Source organism: Cheilinus undulatus, linkage group 9 (genome assembly GCF_018320785.1).
Source record: "Cheilinus undulatus linkage group 9, ASM1832078v1, whole genome shotgun sequence".
Taxonomy (NCBI): Eukaryota; Metazoa; Chordata; class Actinopteri; order Labriformes; family Labridae; genus Cheilinus; species Cheilinus undulatus.
In genome coordinates, this window is record NC_054873.1 from 45,434,125 (window position 1) to 45,450,877 (window position 16,753).

A 16,753-nucleotide genomic window follows, 5' to 3' on the forward strand; every position below is an offset into this window, starting at 1 on the left:
TGAATGAGTGTACCTGTAATGCAATGGGACACAACTGCTGCTTGACTCAGAGCTGCTACCTAATGTTATGTAACATGCACAACCAGGAAGACTCATATCCACTCAGGTTAAGTAACATGCACGAATCACCTGGAGCATCGTACTCAGAGGTAAAGGCTCAGCTAGTAACAGCAGAGAGAGGTTAGTGGTTCCTCTGGGTGTCATCCTCGACTGCACATTGTCCTTGAAAGCACACATCAATAATGTAACATGGTCTGCAAGCTCCACTTGTGCAGCGCCGACCATCTCTATCCATCCCTTATTCCAAACAGTACAGTTATCCCCTGTGATGATTACTGAAACTCTCTCTCTCTCCTCTGCTCCCTGCATCATTACTTGAACCCCTTTCACTGAACACATCACCCTCGTCCTCCAACAACCTCGCTGCACGTCAAATATCACATTGATTATAAGGCCTAGTCCACATGTAGTTGGGTGTTTTTGAAAATAGAGGCTTTCCTCTGCTATTTTCTATAATAACCCATACATGCTACATTCTCAAAAACATCTTTGTTCACATGAAATCCCAAAAATTCACTGTTGCTGCTGTAAAGAGCACACCGTGTCAGCTGTGCTCTGTTTCACTGCAGCAGCATGTCCATGCCAAAACTTTTCACCATTCCTCTAACCATGACCTCCTCCAAACCGACACACCGTCTTCTCCGATCTTCCTGCTCATCCTCTCTGGGGTCTTGAGCTTTCAGCAGTGTAGCCTCCCTCTACAAGCCATCAATGACACAGACTCTCTCTACACTTGTAAATCCCTTCTATTTAAAAATAATAAGACTGCAAGCTCTTATTTTCTGTGTCTACTGGCCCGATTAAACCTTTGTTGACTGAGGTTCCTTCCAAAAGAAACATTTAGTTTGGCTATTTGGTGCCAAAATGGATTTTGGAAAGATGACCTTCTTATTCTGGTACTGACTTTTGTCTCCTGCTTTGCCACATAATTTGATTTTATACAAGCTTTTTCTTTGGAAATCTTCAATAAAAGTTTCTTATCATGTGTTTGACCTCTTGTCTGTCAGGGTGGTGAACTGTGAGTGCTCCAGGCTGGGAACTTTTATAGTCAGAGACAAGGAAAGAAATCAGAACGTTATCTGAATAGGGATTATACTCATTAATGAAATGTTCTTTTTTCAGTCATTTTAAAACAAATCAAAGTTGACCTGACTATGGAGGATAAGGATGTGAAGTCACAGTCGGTGTGAGTCTGCTGTTCAAGTAGCTGAGAGGCAGGAAGAACAAACTGGTGGCAGTCAGGAGTGAGCAGTAAATGGCTTTATTTCAGCTGAAAAGTGCCACATTTTTAATAATTCCATTTTAGTGATATTCACCACCAACAGTATAGATCTTAATCCGATGGAAACAAGTCCTTAGATGTTTTTTTTTTTTTTTTTACCATGATTACCTTTTTCAATCAATGTGATATCATTTTGGTCAAATAATTAATTGTTTCTACATGAAGTTGAAGCATTTGACCCAGTCACAGTTAACACAGCTGACATCATCTGAAATTTTAGCTGTACTCTACTAGGCTGATGTGCTTTTAGGCTTTGCTTTGTGTACTTGAAATATATAAACAAGATATATGGCCATATCAATGCTGATGGTTCACTGTGTATTTAGGAAACCGTATGGATATCTGTCAAGTCCACATATCCCTAATGTAAGTGGATATTTGTCCGCTTTCCTCTGTTTTTTTTGTTGGTTCCCCACTGAGCAGACATAAGGAGAATGTTTTGCCAATAAACAGGATGTTGCACACTTAAAATGACTACAGTGCATTTGCTTTGCTTTTATCAGGGCTTAGGCACTGTAGCACCCCCTACTGGTCACAGAAAGTGACATAATTTGGCAATGTATGTGTTTTGCTACCTCTGTTAAACCTAAGAAGCTCAGAATTTGGATAGAAATGCCTTGGTAGCATCGCAATATCTGCCAAAAACCTGACATGTTTTATCAGAGGGCACCCTGGTGGCCATGGTAACCATTATTATACCTCACCATTTGACAGGAAGTTGATGTAACTCCTTTATGACTCACATAATTTGCTTCAAATTTTACATGTATGGTCATAGTCTGTCCCTCCTTAGCTCTGATCTATGTTTTAATTTAACATGATACACAAATCTACAAATTAGCATCCTTTTAGGCATATTGCAAAACAAAAGCAATGCCATACTTTTTTCACTTCTAAGCATCCGGAATGTAATCTCTCTACAATGTCAAATTCCCCTCAGAGAAATTTTGGCCTTCTAATTTAATCTTTGTCAACAACAAAAAGAGAAGCTGATCTGATTCATCTTTTTAATACTGAAGTTCCATTTAGTTGCTATTAACACTGTGACATGACTCCCCTTCACTGGTTTCTTGTTTTCTCTGTGCTATTTTCTGGATAAAGTAAAATATAAAGCACACAGAGCTATTTAAAGCAGACCCTATGGTCACGACTGAGGTTGCAGAAGTCAGCTTTTGTGACCTTGCAACAATAACTTCCAGTAAGGAGTGTTTTGACACTGAGGTTGTGGGTGCTGCCAGGAAAAAAAAAGCCATCTATGGACACATACCCTTTAGCATTCACAATGCAACAGCATCCTGTGTGGCCGAAACAAAGAAACACAGTCGTTCTCGGCATTAACTGACCCTAACCCTGGACTCCCCTGGAGGGGTTTAAAAACACAGATCTCTGCAGTTATGTTTACATGTAAACAGTGAAGGGAGAGGGAAGAAAATTCACCTTTAAAAAGCAGAAGAGGAGAAAATAAAGGAACATTTCTTACCAGCGGGTGTGTGAACTCAGGAGCATGGTCGTTCTTGTCAGTGATGGTTATAGTCGCTGTGGCTGTTCCCGTCAGGCCCACCTCTCTTCCTGACATGTCCTTAGCCACAATCTCTAACTCATATGTTGTGGTTGGTAGTGTCTGGAAGACAAATTAGCAGAGACGCAGAAAAAACATGTAAATGGATATTAACAAAGAGCATCTTATCACCAGTACACCACTAAAGTGTTCAATTGTTTTTTTATTGCTTCAGGTTTTGGCTGCATCCACTCACCAGAATCATGACACTGGAACTTTGGTAGCATTAATGTGAGCAAATATAAACTATTAAGCACAATTTCTGTCTTTTGGATAGAGAAGGCAACTTTGTGGTGAAGCTTCTGAGTGTAGCACAGAGTCTACTGATGGTGGCACTGCTAGAATGTGTGGTTGAGAGGACCCCAGCTAGTCCATGATAAGGTAACAATTTAAAATCACAGACATCTCCATCAGTGCATGCTTCCCAAGCCCAGAAGATATTTTCTCCAGACAAAAGAAAACATCCACATTATGTGCTACCTCAGCTTAAAAACAAAGTCTAAAAAATGAAGGGACAGGACAACAGAAGGCTGGAAAAGTAAGTCATACTGATGAAAAACAGCTGGATGAGGATTCTTGCAACCAGGGGCGTAGCTAGGGATTTAGGGTCCCTAGAAAGAATATTACACAGAGCCCCCCTTAACCGGCTATCCAAGCAACAAATGTTGCCTCATTTTTACAGATATCAGTGCATGTTAATGTATTTTCGAACCATAATTTCCTCATTTATTAGCAATATTTTTACCAAATTTACTTGCATTTTTTTGCAGAGCTTGACCACACCATTTGGACATTTTTAAGGGAGGAGCCCCCAGCATTGTATTTTACTCTATTTGATACAAATTTCAGTCTGTTGACCAATAATTTAGTCATTTTTGATTCAATAATGACACAAAATGCTGAGTAAATTAATAAAATCACACTTTTCATTGTGGCCTTCTCAAGGGCCCCTTTCTACAGTGGGCCTAGGTAATCGTACCCTTCTTCCCCCCTGTACTACACCCCTGCTTGCTACTAATAAGGTTTACTGGCAACAGGTCGGTAACATGACTGGGTATAAAAGGAGCATTTTTTTTCGAGAGGCTGAGTCTCTCAGAAACAAAGAGGCTATGGTTATTAACCCTAACCCAAATAGAGGTTCACTGATCTGTGAAACAACTGCATTTAAAAATTGTGTAACAATTGTGGAACAAAGACTCTGAATATCCCACCATAGTCCATAGTATCATCAAAAGATTCAGAGAAAAATCTCGGTATGACAGGTACACGATTGAATGTCAGCATTGGACGCTCATGATCTTTGGGTCCTCAGGTGGCACTGCTTTGAAAATGGGCATGATTCTGTACTGAAAATCACTGCACAGGCTCGGGAACTCCAGAAATCATCTTCTGTCAACACAGCTGGCTGTGCCATCCACAAATGCAAGATGAGGTTGCAAAGTAGAAGCAGGAAAAACCTCTGTTTTCTGTGAGCCAAAGCTCAAGAATAATGGAAAACTGTTACATTAATTAAAATTCAAAATTCTTATTGGGAACCATAATCGCTATGTTTTTCAGACTTAAGGGAAGAGGGACCATCATGTTGGATTAGTGCTTAGGGTGTAGGCAGTTCACACTTCTGGAAAGGCACTATCAATGCTGGGATGTATGCTCCCATCTAGATAACATGTTTCAGGGAAGGCCTTGCATATTTCAGCAAGACAATGCTAGACCACATACAATATCAGTCACAACACCCTGGCTTCACAGTAGCTGTGCTAGCATGCCTGCAGTCCAGATTGTTCACTAATAGAAAACATTTGGTGCATCATAAAATGAAAATTCCAGCAAAGATGACCTAGGATTGTCGTGCAGCTAGAATCCTACATGAGACAAGAATGGGACAACATTCCTCTCCCAAAACTCCAGGAGCAGGTCTGCTCACTTCCCAGATCTTTAGAGACTATTGTTAAAAGAAGAGAGGATGCTATAATGGTAAGCATGATTCTGTCCCTTCTTTTTTGAAAGGTGTTGCTGCCATCAAAATCAACTGAGCTAGTATTTTTAATAGAAATGGTAAAACATCTCAGTTTCAACACCTGATATGTTGTTTATGTTCTATTGTGAACCCCAAGGATTGAGCTTGCAGTTTTTTTGTGTATGTGTGGTTAATTCAGAGTTTGCTGTTGTTTGGCTTGCATTGGTGAGCTTGCTCGCCCTCTTCTCTCTCTCACTTCCTCAGTCACTGTGATTGTGACTGAGTGAGAAGATAAAGGTCTGATATGCAAGAGTGTTGTTCATAGTGAGTTTACACTCTTGTGGCATCACTGGAGAGATTAAATCAGTTATAAGCACAAAGAAAGTGAAACAAAAACAGCTTAAAGACTCAAAGACTCAGTCATACAGTTGCAGCCTCTACATAAAGAAGGAGAGATGAACACCTCAGTGATTCAAAAAATCTATAAATGTCCTTGAAGATGCTTCTAAAAGGATGATTGGCAGAAAGTGATAAAATTAATCCATACAGCAAAAACTAGCACCTATTTCCATGTTTGATGTTCCTGTAGGACCCTTAAACAACACTTGAAAGCCCTCATAACAGAACGCCACCGGCTTCAACCATCAGCTTCACTGCATAACAGCTTAAAAAAAATCATCACAGAGTAAATATGCACTCTCACACTCACACACCAGTGTTAAAAGCTCCATCAAACACTTGCCATACCTCTGGGGAAAGGTCAAGAATCCAGAGAGCGAAATCCCTACATGTATAAAAACAGATGGCGTGGTAGAAACGAGAAAAGGTTCCCTGAAGCTGTGCTGTGTAGGATCAAAGGGTAAGTGTTATATGCAAGCTCTATGTTCATCTATTTGAAAAAAAAAAAAATCCCAGAGATCTGAGGTGGTTTTTGCTCATATCTTTCACAATGCTTTCGGGCAGATCAAGATTTCCAGGTCCAACCAGAAAGACAAACTGTTTTCCTCTACATAATCCATAGAATCAAAGAATTATTCAGTTTGTGCAGCTTTTGCTGTGCTGTATGAACCCTTAAAGCTTATTTTTCCTTTTGGTTAATTTACTCTCTATGAGGGAAAAAAACAGAACATGTAGTACAATCTAAACCAGTGATAACGTGTGGTTCTATTGTGATGATTTGTGGCTCTTTTATGTCTCAATTTGTGATTTTATTCCCCAGAAAATCTTAAAAATTAAAACTAAGACCTCATATATTACCCATTAATCAGTTTGTTTCCCACACTTTGGTTTTATTGGTCAAACTTAATTGTCAGCCTTTATTTTTTTCTCTATTTCCATTCTATTTCAACTATTTGGCTCTTTGGTTAACTAAGACTGATTTAATCTGAACGAATGCCTTTTAGATTTCACCTCAAAGTTGAGCATATTCCAAGTGTTAACCACCAAGTCTGATAATGCACAATGACATATTCACAAAACTGCAGTTCCCTGAGTGTCTTGAGGCTAGCTGCAGATGCAAACGCACAAATCACTACAGTTAAAATACTGACTTTTACATCAGAACCATGGGTGTAGCGGGGGGTGGGGGGGTGGGGGGGGCAATTACCCAGGCCCCACAGCAGGCAGGCACTCTTAAGAAGCCTGGAATTTTATTTTTTCTTAGTAATTGTTTCCATTATTGAATCCTGCCTTTCACTTCCCATTCAACTACCCAGGTGATGGACAAAGTAGGAGGAGTAATTGAGATACTTTGAAGTTCAAACCTTTGCTTGTGCCTTGGAACACCTCATAGGAAAGACACAATCCCTTTCAAACCTGCTAGTTATATCTTCCACGTGTTTACCAGTGCAAATGTTGATTTTCCTCTCTTGAAATGCCGGTTTGAGTAGTGTTCCACCAGTTCATATCTGCAAGCCCTGCGTCAAACACCACTCTGGCCTAGAAGTCAGCAGAACACTTATCATCACTTTACATCCAATTAGTCCCACTGAACAAGCTTCCTACTAAGCCCACTACGATGCAAAGACCTGGACTGAAACCACTGAGCAGTTACTAGAGGAATATTCCCAAATATCCTAGATGGCACTGGATTCACCTTAGGCTCACTCTGCCTTACTGATTGGGGGACAAAACTGCACAGACACCTGTGTGCTCTGGCATAGAACCATATGACTGAAGCACGTGAAACTAGGCCAGCAGGGTAGGGAGACAGGGGGAGCAATCATGCAGGGGTACAGTTGAAAACAATGGTGACAAATGTGAAAACACACCTAATTTCAAATTGGAGATATGTTGTGCTAAATAGAACAATTCTTATTCGTGAAACCATGGAGCTCAGAGCAGAACAACACTGTAAGACACATAGAGAAGATACCCAGTTTGAGAATATTTCACAAGAATGATTTGTGATTTAAATTTTTATTTTTCCTTAGTGTCATTTTCTGTTTTTATTTGATCTTGTATGGTAATACATATAATTTTAATGTCTTTTGGCTGTCCTTGATTGCTCCTATTGTTATAAATGTTCAGTTTTGAGGTGCTCTATAAATAAGCCTGCCTTACTTTGAATTACAGATTATGTTCTAGGATTCTGCACTGCAACTCACAGTTTAGGAGAAGGATCTGTCTTTGGTTACAAAGCAGCTTTTCTTTAAATCAAAGCTCCAAATTCGATACGGACTTCATTTTCCTGGCAGCATCTGTAATCTGTAAAAATATCGGTTAAAATATAGTTGCATATACAGTGAGTGCAGGGTGTTCATAATGGCTGTAGCAGCAGTGATCATTTGTCGCCATATTTCATGCATAATAGAAATGTGGATGTGTAAATAACAGGAGGTAGGGGCTGCTTAAGCCAACATTTATTTATCTGCTGCAGGGTTTTCTCCCTACTGGGGGTGTTCACTGTCACATGCTTAATAAACTACATCCATCTGTCTCACAGAGGATGCTGCTGAAGCTCTCTCCTGCAGCGTAGACACACCTCTGCATGCATGCATGCGTGCATACATGCTTCTGTGGTCCACAAAGAGGAGTGAGATGCATATAAACACAATGGAATGCAAATAATAAAGACATTTAATTGAATTTTTGCAACCAATTCTGATGAATTTCATATTTTTTTCTCCCTTGAAGTAGTTGCTGATTTTTAAATGCTCTCATTTAACATAAAGGAAGATTTATGGGCTATCTATCATCCATTAAGCTCCATCTCCAGCCGGGCTCATTTCCACTGTTTTCATTCATTCAGCATTTGTTCGTGATTTTGAAATGGCTTTACTGGCCGATGAAAGACATGCAGAAAAAGCATCGGATTAGTATGCACAGTCTTTTTCACTTTCATGTTAATATGTTAATGTTCTGCAATGACAAAAGACAACAGTCTAAAAAAAATCATCCCATGTCATTAGCATGAGAGCATCAGATATCACTTCATGTCATGTTTCATTAAACACTCGCTGTCCACACCAGATCCATCAAATATCAACTTCTCTGCTATTTGATTATCAGGTTTCCTGTGACATCTTGTCCTTTCAATTTGAATAAAAAAATAGAAGTGTAATGCTAGTTATTGATAAGCATTGCACAGCAGTGATTACAATTTTGCCTCAGTGTTCACACAAGTCAAAGCACAGCATTTAAATCATGCATATGGACATTATTACTGAAAAAACTGTATGCAAACAACTAAAGATGCTTGGATGAGTGAGAAAAATAAAGAAAATCTCCCTTCAGGACACTCCCAGCACCAGAAATGGAGGTTAAAATGGGATTTATGCAGTTACCTGGCTAAATGATGTAATTTGGATCCCTCATAGTTACCAACTGAATTTATATTCAGTTGCACTAGTTCCTAATATTTATTCAGTCCAGGACTGCCTGGTCCACCACTTGTAGTCTCAGTAGCTCTAGATAATAATGCTCTCTGCCATGCTGCCCTAATGCTCTACAACCATGAAGCACTTTGAATAGATAGTCTTGACATAAGAACAGCCAGATTGGCATCATAGAACATCCATTTCTACCCCTCCAGGGCTCACCAAAGATCTCGGGAAGGCACAAGGCTTTATCTGCTGTTTATCAAAATTTGTTTAGCACATACAAACTGTAATCATAATTCACTTATTAAATAGTTAATTCAAAAGTCTTTGCCTAGAAAAAATATGCAGAGAACTATATTTTTGGTTTTATAATTGAAAATGTTAAAATGGATGCTCATTTTTGACATTATTGTGCCACTATTAACCACTTTTTCTCATTTGTGTGGGTATTTGGGGGCTGAGATTTACTTAAACACAAGTAGATAGTGCATTCTACATAGTCCATGTCCACCATATTCTGTCTGCACAGTGCAATCCAGAGCAAATTAATAATAATAATAATAATACATTTTATTTGTGGGCGCCTTTCTGACACTCGAGGTCACCTTACAGACAACAATAGAGCAAAACAATAAGATAATAGTAAAAACTGCATAAGTCTAAAAACAAACAACAAGAAATGATATAAAAAAGACAGATTAAAATGGCTCCCTTTCTAGTCAATCTGTGTAATTCCACAGTGCATGGGGTGCCACTCTACGCTGCCTTGCTTAAGTTACACACATGCTGTTTCCCAAAGCCAAGGAAGGCTCCTGGAAAGGCAGTTTTTGAAGGATATCACGTCATCGACTGCCGTGTAAGAGTGTTCCAATGTCAAGGTTACCAGGCCCGGCGCGTGCAAATGTGCCGCCTTAGGCAAGAGGCAGTTCTGCCGCCTCTTAGTTTGCAGCAGCAGGTAACAAGAAACAATACTTCAACCCTGAGGTCACGGAAAATAGTCCTTGTTTTGTTCCAGACAGTAAGAGAAAGACATTAAGTCACAAAACACATCAAAATGCACAGTAGCTCGAGCACAAATAACGCCTTTACATAAACCGCTCGAAATCAGCTGAAGAAAAGCATGTGAAATAACGGCGTCTTTTTTCCTTGCTTTCTCTGAGTGGCAGCTTTCAATCCAACACCATGGACAGCGTCACATCTACACGGACTAGTTCTTGATCTAAAATATCAACAATGTCACTTTTCACAACACAAATGCTCACTTGTACATCACGCGGTTTAAAAAATAAATTATGTCAGTCCCATTGCAGCTATACAAGAAAAAACACAACATCATGCGCAAGAATGCAGACAGACATTGGAAAAGCAAGTCTGCTTCATGTGGAGGAGAAGTAGCATCTTCTCTGGTGACACGCAGCTGCCGCCACCTCGGCAACTTCAGGGGTTGAGCCATCCTTATTCAAGTTTCCTGGATCAACAAATCTTAAAAATGCATGTTGTTGTTTCTGTAGCTTTTGCTCCTTAAGTTTTTTTTCTTTTTTTATACTCACATCTGGATAGTCTCGGTCTTGTTGACATGCTAGCAACCACAATGACCTTAATACAAACTAAGTTTGTTACAGTAAACTGACCTGCCATTGGCTGGTAAGGGTCAGGGGTGGGAGGTGAGGGGGTAGGATGAATGATTGATTGATGGGTGCAGATTGAGTGACACATGACTCAGCTACTCATTGTACTTATAGGGTGTTTACTATACTGAGGGGGACAATTGCAATTGGTTGGTTACTCTGTATATTTTCTGATGCTTATTTTTGATGCCCCTGCTAGAGTGCTGCTCTAGGCAGCTGCCTAGTTTGGCTAGTTATGGACGCGCCGGCCCTGAAGGTTTCTCAACATCCTTTAAAGGAGTGATATGTATACTCTGCTCGCTGAAATGACCCACAATCCAATGTGCACAATTTTCTTCTCTTCAAAAAATACAGTTTTTTAAATCAGGAGGAAGACAGGTCCTTGAATACACTTTATTATATAGATATTGTCCTGTTTCCACCAAAAATATCTTATCATAATTCTATGACATTGAAGTAAAGCTGGGCCGGAACAAGTGGAGCCAAAGAATATGATTACTATAAATCCTCAAAGAAAGACTGGGGGCTTTATGTGTCAAAATGATGAGAGCACCAGGCCTTTAAAAGAAGGAGGCTCTTTGTTTAGACACAGGCCTTTATTTCTGGGGCCCAGCTACAGTTTGATTCTCAGTCTTTATTAGGGGAAATACAATATATTATATGGTTATATTTTCATGTATCATATTCAATATGACTATATGATGGTTCTAAACTTGTGTTTAACAGTTGCCAGGCAGGACCTTTGCCTCCACAGGACCCGATTTAGCTACATATGAAGAATCCTGGACTTTGAGAAACAGCACAGTCTGTTTTTCAGCAGAACTGACCTCAAGTATGCATCCCAAACAAGAGGACATAACACACACCATCTGGCCAATTTTAAAGAAAAACACCATATAGACTTCTAATGGTTTATCTCATCACTTTATCAGTATTATGTCAAAACAGGAACCAATGGACCAGGAATCAACCTCAGACAGGCAAAGTTGCACACTGTTTATCTCTTATGACTGCGTCAACTTGGGATCTAGTGATCTGTCTGCTGAGCTCAGCTTCAGGAACAAACTCAATGGGTGAGGGTGTGTGCAGGAGCAAATCGCTGCACAGACCAAATGCTGCAAACACCGAGAATAATATGTGCAATTTGGGGGTCATGCCCATGCATAACCACTCAGCTGAAGGCATGAGGACATTAACCTGCAAAGGGGATCATGGGCTGCTGGTGCTAGCAATGCTAACAGACTTCACACTGTTTACCTGCAAACATGCTGCTATGATTCTATGTTTAACAAACTGCTTGATTTTGACTTTTTTTGCTGTGTTTTCTTATTTCTAGTCTCTTCAACTACATGCAATCAATTTTCACTCTTAATTGAATTGAAATGATCTGCATAGGAACATCTTTGTTGGGAAAACTGCACCATGTCATGCTGCTTTGCATTGCGCCACTCACAGACTGTTAGGACAATCTGGCAGGAAACAGTGAAATCAAGCTGAGTTTTTCCACAGATGCTCATTTGTATTGCATGCTGTGAGGACATGCTGTTACATGATAACCCACTGGTGCTTTCATTATTTCTGTCCCCTATCATGTCCTTAAACTCCTGGACATCCATCCTAAATCATGTTGATGTCACTGTTTACTGACAGAGACCCGTGTCCCACTAACCCTTCATGTCATCCTCAGATCCTGTCGTCTGCCTGGTATCAAACTGAGCAGCAGAGAAAGCTGTCAGCTCACGTGTTCCACTTTTGCTTGTTCTCATCATAGATGGAGCTCTGATCAATCTAATCTGAGACAGGCAGGGGAGATCAAACGATCAATGGCTTGACACCTTCAGGCTCCTTTTAATTATCACGTCAACGAAGTGGGACAAGATGAGAAATGTATCCACAGAAATGACACATTAAGGTCAGGAGTGACATAATGTATGGGTGGCTTAGGGTCAAAATCTTTAGTATACAGAATGAATCACCATTTTCTAAGACTCGTCTGAATGGTGGAGCTTTAGCATAGAAAAATGGTCCTTTGATATTTTACGCAGAATAAAACCACAGACTGTTTGAATAATGAAACAACCTGAAACAACTCACTGTTATTTTTAACGGTCCTTTTAAAGAGTCTGCTTCTTTATCATGGTCATTTCACTTTCCTAGAGGAAGACTGAGACTTATTTCTGTGCTGCTTTTGATTGCCCTTCACCAATAAGGAGTGTGTACGAAGAGTAACAAAACCCTGAGACTACCCTTTTACAGCTTTCAGGAAGGATCCAAGTGGGAAACAGTGGCGGATAGCCACTATAAATGTAGATGATGATTAAAGATGCTTCAACATTAGCCACAATTGTTTTGTACCACGCCCTTGCAAGATTGCTACAAAGAAGGAGTAACTACTGCAAACACTTGGGTAATGACCTGAGGAACAACTGATTGCTTCATGCAATGGACTCAGTCATTACCCCATGGAGGTTTTCTAAATAATGCTTAGGTCGCCAACAACAACCCTCTTTGTACTTACACATCATCCAAAGGAGGAATTGGGCCCTGTTGCATGGATACATGGGCTCTTCAAAAGACTACAACTTGCAGTCATTCATTTAGTGAGTCAAAACAGACCATAAGTCGACTAGATTTCCACCATGCTTTTGAAAAAGTGTGGACAAACTGCCAAACCAGTAAAAGGAGTTTTACTCTTACGATGATGACATACAGCAATTCTCTGTCCTGTACAGCTGCTGTGCCTGAGACCACAGTTTTAGGAGTGCAGAAAAATGAATCTTAGCATTAGTTCTTGCAGGGCACATATGCTGATGCACCACACTGCTGACAAAGCTTCACCTCCTCCACCCCAGCCTCCTCCTTTATAGCATAAAACTTGTTGCACCCTCTTATCAAGATTCATGCTACTATGGGTTAATTTTTTTTTTTAACTAAATCAGTATGAATTGTCATTAATGTATGCATTCATATGGGGGTTTCTAGCCATGTGCTTCCAGGAAAGTGAAAGGATGCTGCTCATCCAGCCCAGGGAGCATCTTTAGAGAAGAGCCTTCTCCGTTAAGTTAAACTGTATATCCATTTTGCAATCAAATGGTAAAATGTATGAGGAGAGTGTTCCTGGCAAAACTAATGTCTGTGTTCTATAACTCCATGGTTGAACCTGTTCTACTGGCAAGCATGTGGCGACAGGATATGTATCGTGAGCCAGGGGTGCAGTGTTGTCTTAAGGGGGACACTAGCATCCACTATCCATCATCTACACCAGTGTTTCACAGCCATGTTGCCTTAGAGCCCCCAATATATGTACCTAAGAAAAGCAGAGCCCCCCAGGACCCAAGAGAGAAGACAAAGTGACACAATGCCATCAAAAATCAACACAGTTTTAAATTGTGTCACTGATAAAACCCTCAAAAAGGCCTACGCATGCTTTATCATATCAAAAGACCTTTCTATAAACAACTTAATAACTGCTTTAACATGGTTTTCGTCAATATTTGCAAACCTAATTTTGGCAACCTCAGAGCAGACAAAGCCCCCCCCCCCCCCCGAAATCTTTGGGGGTCCCGGACCCCAGGGTGGGAACCAGTGATTTACACCACTTATCCTGTTTAGGGTGGTGGGGGGCTGAAGCCAATCCCAGCTGTCACTGGGCACATCCTGGACTGGCCGCCAGTCAATTACAGGAAAATTCTGAGGTACCAACCTAACAAGCATGTTTTTGCCCTGTGGGAGGAAGCCGGAGTACCCAGATAGAACCCACGGATGCACAGGGGGAACATACAACTTCCACACAGAAAGGCCCTGTCGAACCAGGATTCAAACCAGGAACCTACCAAACATGTAGCCTGCTGACTCTTAACACTCCATTTTGAGGGTGTTATGATTTAATTTGCTGCATTCGGAATTGAAGCCTAATAAAGATTGACTTTCTTCTGGAGCCAGCCACATGTAGCCAGTTGAAGGCCTGAAGCTTTTGGCATCGGTATGCTTGCTTCATTTCTCAGCCATGGAGTTTGTAGCCTGTAGTCAGCATGCAAAGTTGCAACTTTTACAAAAAATGACTTTCAGTAGGCCTACTAAATGAACAAAACCAAGGAAACAACAGCATCGATTTTAACCTTCACTTTTCATTCGCAGGCCATTTTCAGGTGCCGTCTTCTGTCTTTAACTCTAGCAGCTGCTCTACAAGAGATTGTGGAAAGAGGAATACTACAAGCAGGTGTTTCTATCAATACTTGGTCACACATACGAGGTGACGTGGGTGTCCCTCACAACCGGCTCCTGCTCCATCAAACGCTGTGCAGACAGATGGTGCTCTGCAGACCTGTGAGTTTATAAAAAAAAATCCATGCACACAATTACGCATGAATACACAAGCATGCTGGCTACTAAACACACACCTGCACACAGAAATACACTTTTGCCCTCCAGCTGGAGACGAGAAGGGCTTAGGGATCTGTGCAGTCTCAGCGGTGTCTGAACACATTGAGCGTGGCCTCCTCTGGCGACTGACAACGTCTTAATGAGTATTTCCTGAGTCTCAACTCAATTATAAACTCCCTAGCAGTACCTGGCCAGGAAAGGATGTTTAAATTCACTCTGGGCGAGAGTTACAGCGTGTGGGAATTTTTCCTCCAGTTTACAGAAAACTTCTTCTGGCAAAGTGTTGAGTGAGATATACTCATCCCAGTCAACTCTTTCATTTTTCAGCACCTTAATCTGTCTGGAAGCACTTCATTAAACTTTTGTAAGCAGTAATAGCATCTCCGCCTTGGGATAACTTTCAGTCCATTACTCCAGCAGGCTTTGGTGGACTAAATCAAATGAAAAGCATCATGCTGAGCTAAGAAAACCTATATGAAGCATAGCTGTTTGCCAAAAGTTGAGCTCTTTATACTAGTAATGAAATTGGCTGAGAAAAAATAATTTTTAAAGTATTTTTCATTTTTTTAAGGCATCTGGCGGCCCTCTTTTAGTGTTTCCCGACCACCAACGGGGTCCCGACCCCCAGGTTGAGAACCACTGCTATAGAGTAAAGGCACAAAAGCCCCAAAAATGTTCTTTCAAATAATCTTAAAGAAAAAAAAAAAAAAGAACACAGACAACAACTATTCTGTGTCAGCTGTACTTCCACATACAGTGAATTCAGAAGGTATTCAGAACCTTTTAAATTTTGATATTGTGTTAGGTTTCAGCCGGACCCTGCAGTCGAAAAAGATCATTTTTATTCTCAATCTACACTCAGCACCCCATCATAGAAGTGAAAACAGAATTTTAGAAATTTTTGCAAATTTATTAAAAATAAAAACCTGAAATATCCCACTGACATAAAACTTAACTAGCTCTGTAATCCTGACTTTATTATAAAATGTGCACCAGTGCTAATTTTGTCGACTAAAACTATTTGTCGTCAGCCTTTTTCCCCATGACAAAAACTAGACTAAAAGTAACAAAAATAGATCTTTGATGACTAAAACTGACAAAAACTAAGTTTAGTTTTCGTCAAGATGACTAAAACTAGATTAAAATGTAATGTAGTTTTTGTCTGACATTCAAAATCTGTGATATTTCTCCACTGTGGGCAAATCTGTCAAAAAATAATGCATCTATAGCTCTTCTGCCTCTCAGCTGTAGAAAGCAGGGACCCCAGGTTTGGTAGAGTGCAGAGAACCAGTACCATGATTTGGTACCAGATTTAGGCAAGAAAATACATGCTTGGACTGAAAGTAAAAACTAAAATATGAGGGCTTTTTATGGACTAAAACTAGACTAAAATGTTTTGAGTTTTCGTCGACTAAAACTAGACCAAAACTAAAAAGATAGAAATGACTAAAATGTGACTAAAACTAAGACTAAAATTAAAAATAGCTTCAAAATTAACACTGATGTGCACCTATACCCATTAAAGTGATAAGATTTCTATCCACTATAACAAAACACTCTTGTTTTTATTGTCTTGCTGAGAGTCTGATTCTTACTCAGTGATGAATAATACATATGATCCAGTCTTCTAAAGGCAGATGACCTCTGCTCATTCAGCTGGAAGGTTCCATGCAGGTCAGATGTTATCTTGGGCCAACTTTTAGACAAAAGCAGAACTTAAATCAACCACAGTATGATAGAAAAAAAAAAATCACATTCTCTTGAAGTTAAACAGCTTTCCTTGTTAAGTGGGAAAAAAAAAAATAAGAAGCCACAAGTGAATTTATTGAGCCATAGAACTCAGGCAAAGCTAATGTGAAAATGAACAAAGAGCTAATGAAGTTGAGCGTAGCCAGTGATATGACAGGTCTTGTTTCATACGTATCTGATAGGAGAATGACATTTCAAACTGTCATATTCTGCCTTGAAAGGATTTCATCAGAGCCCATTGAGGAACGGCTGATCCCCACACAAAGCAAGGAGAAGGAAGAGGGTGAGAGCACGATGATGAGGGATGAGTGAGGA

The 16,753-nt window shown here is 40.1% G+C and overlaps 1 protein-coding gene across 1 annotated transcript in view; it reads right to left on the minus strand.

Moving 5' to 3' along the window:
• cdh13 (cadherin 13, H-cadherin (heart)) overlaps window positions 1–16,753 on the minus strand; it is a 784,391-nt gene that overhangs the window by 174,376 nt on the left and 593,262 nt on the right. The window contains exon 9 of the mRNA XM_041795315.1: window positions 2,823–2,963. Within this exon, the coding sequence (XP_041651249.1) occupies window positions 2,823–2,963 (141 nt within the window). The remainder of the gene's footprint in view (window positions 1–2,822; window positions 2,964–16,753) is intronic.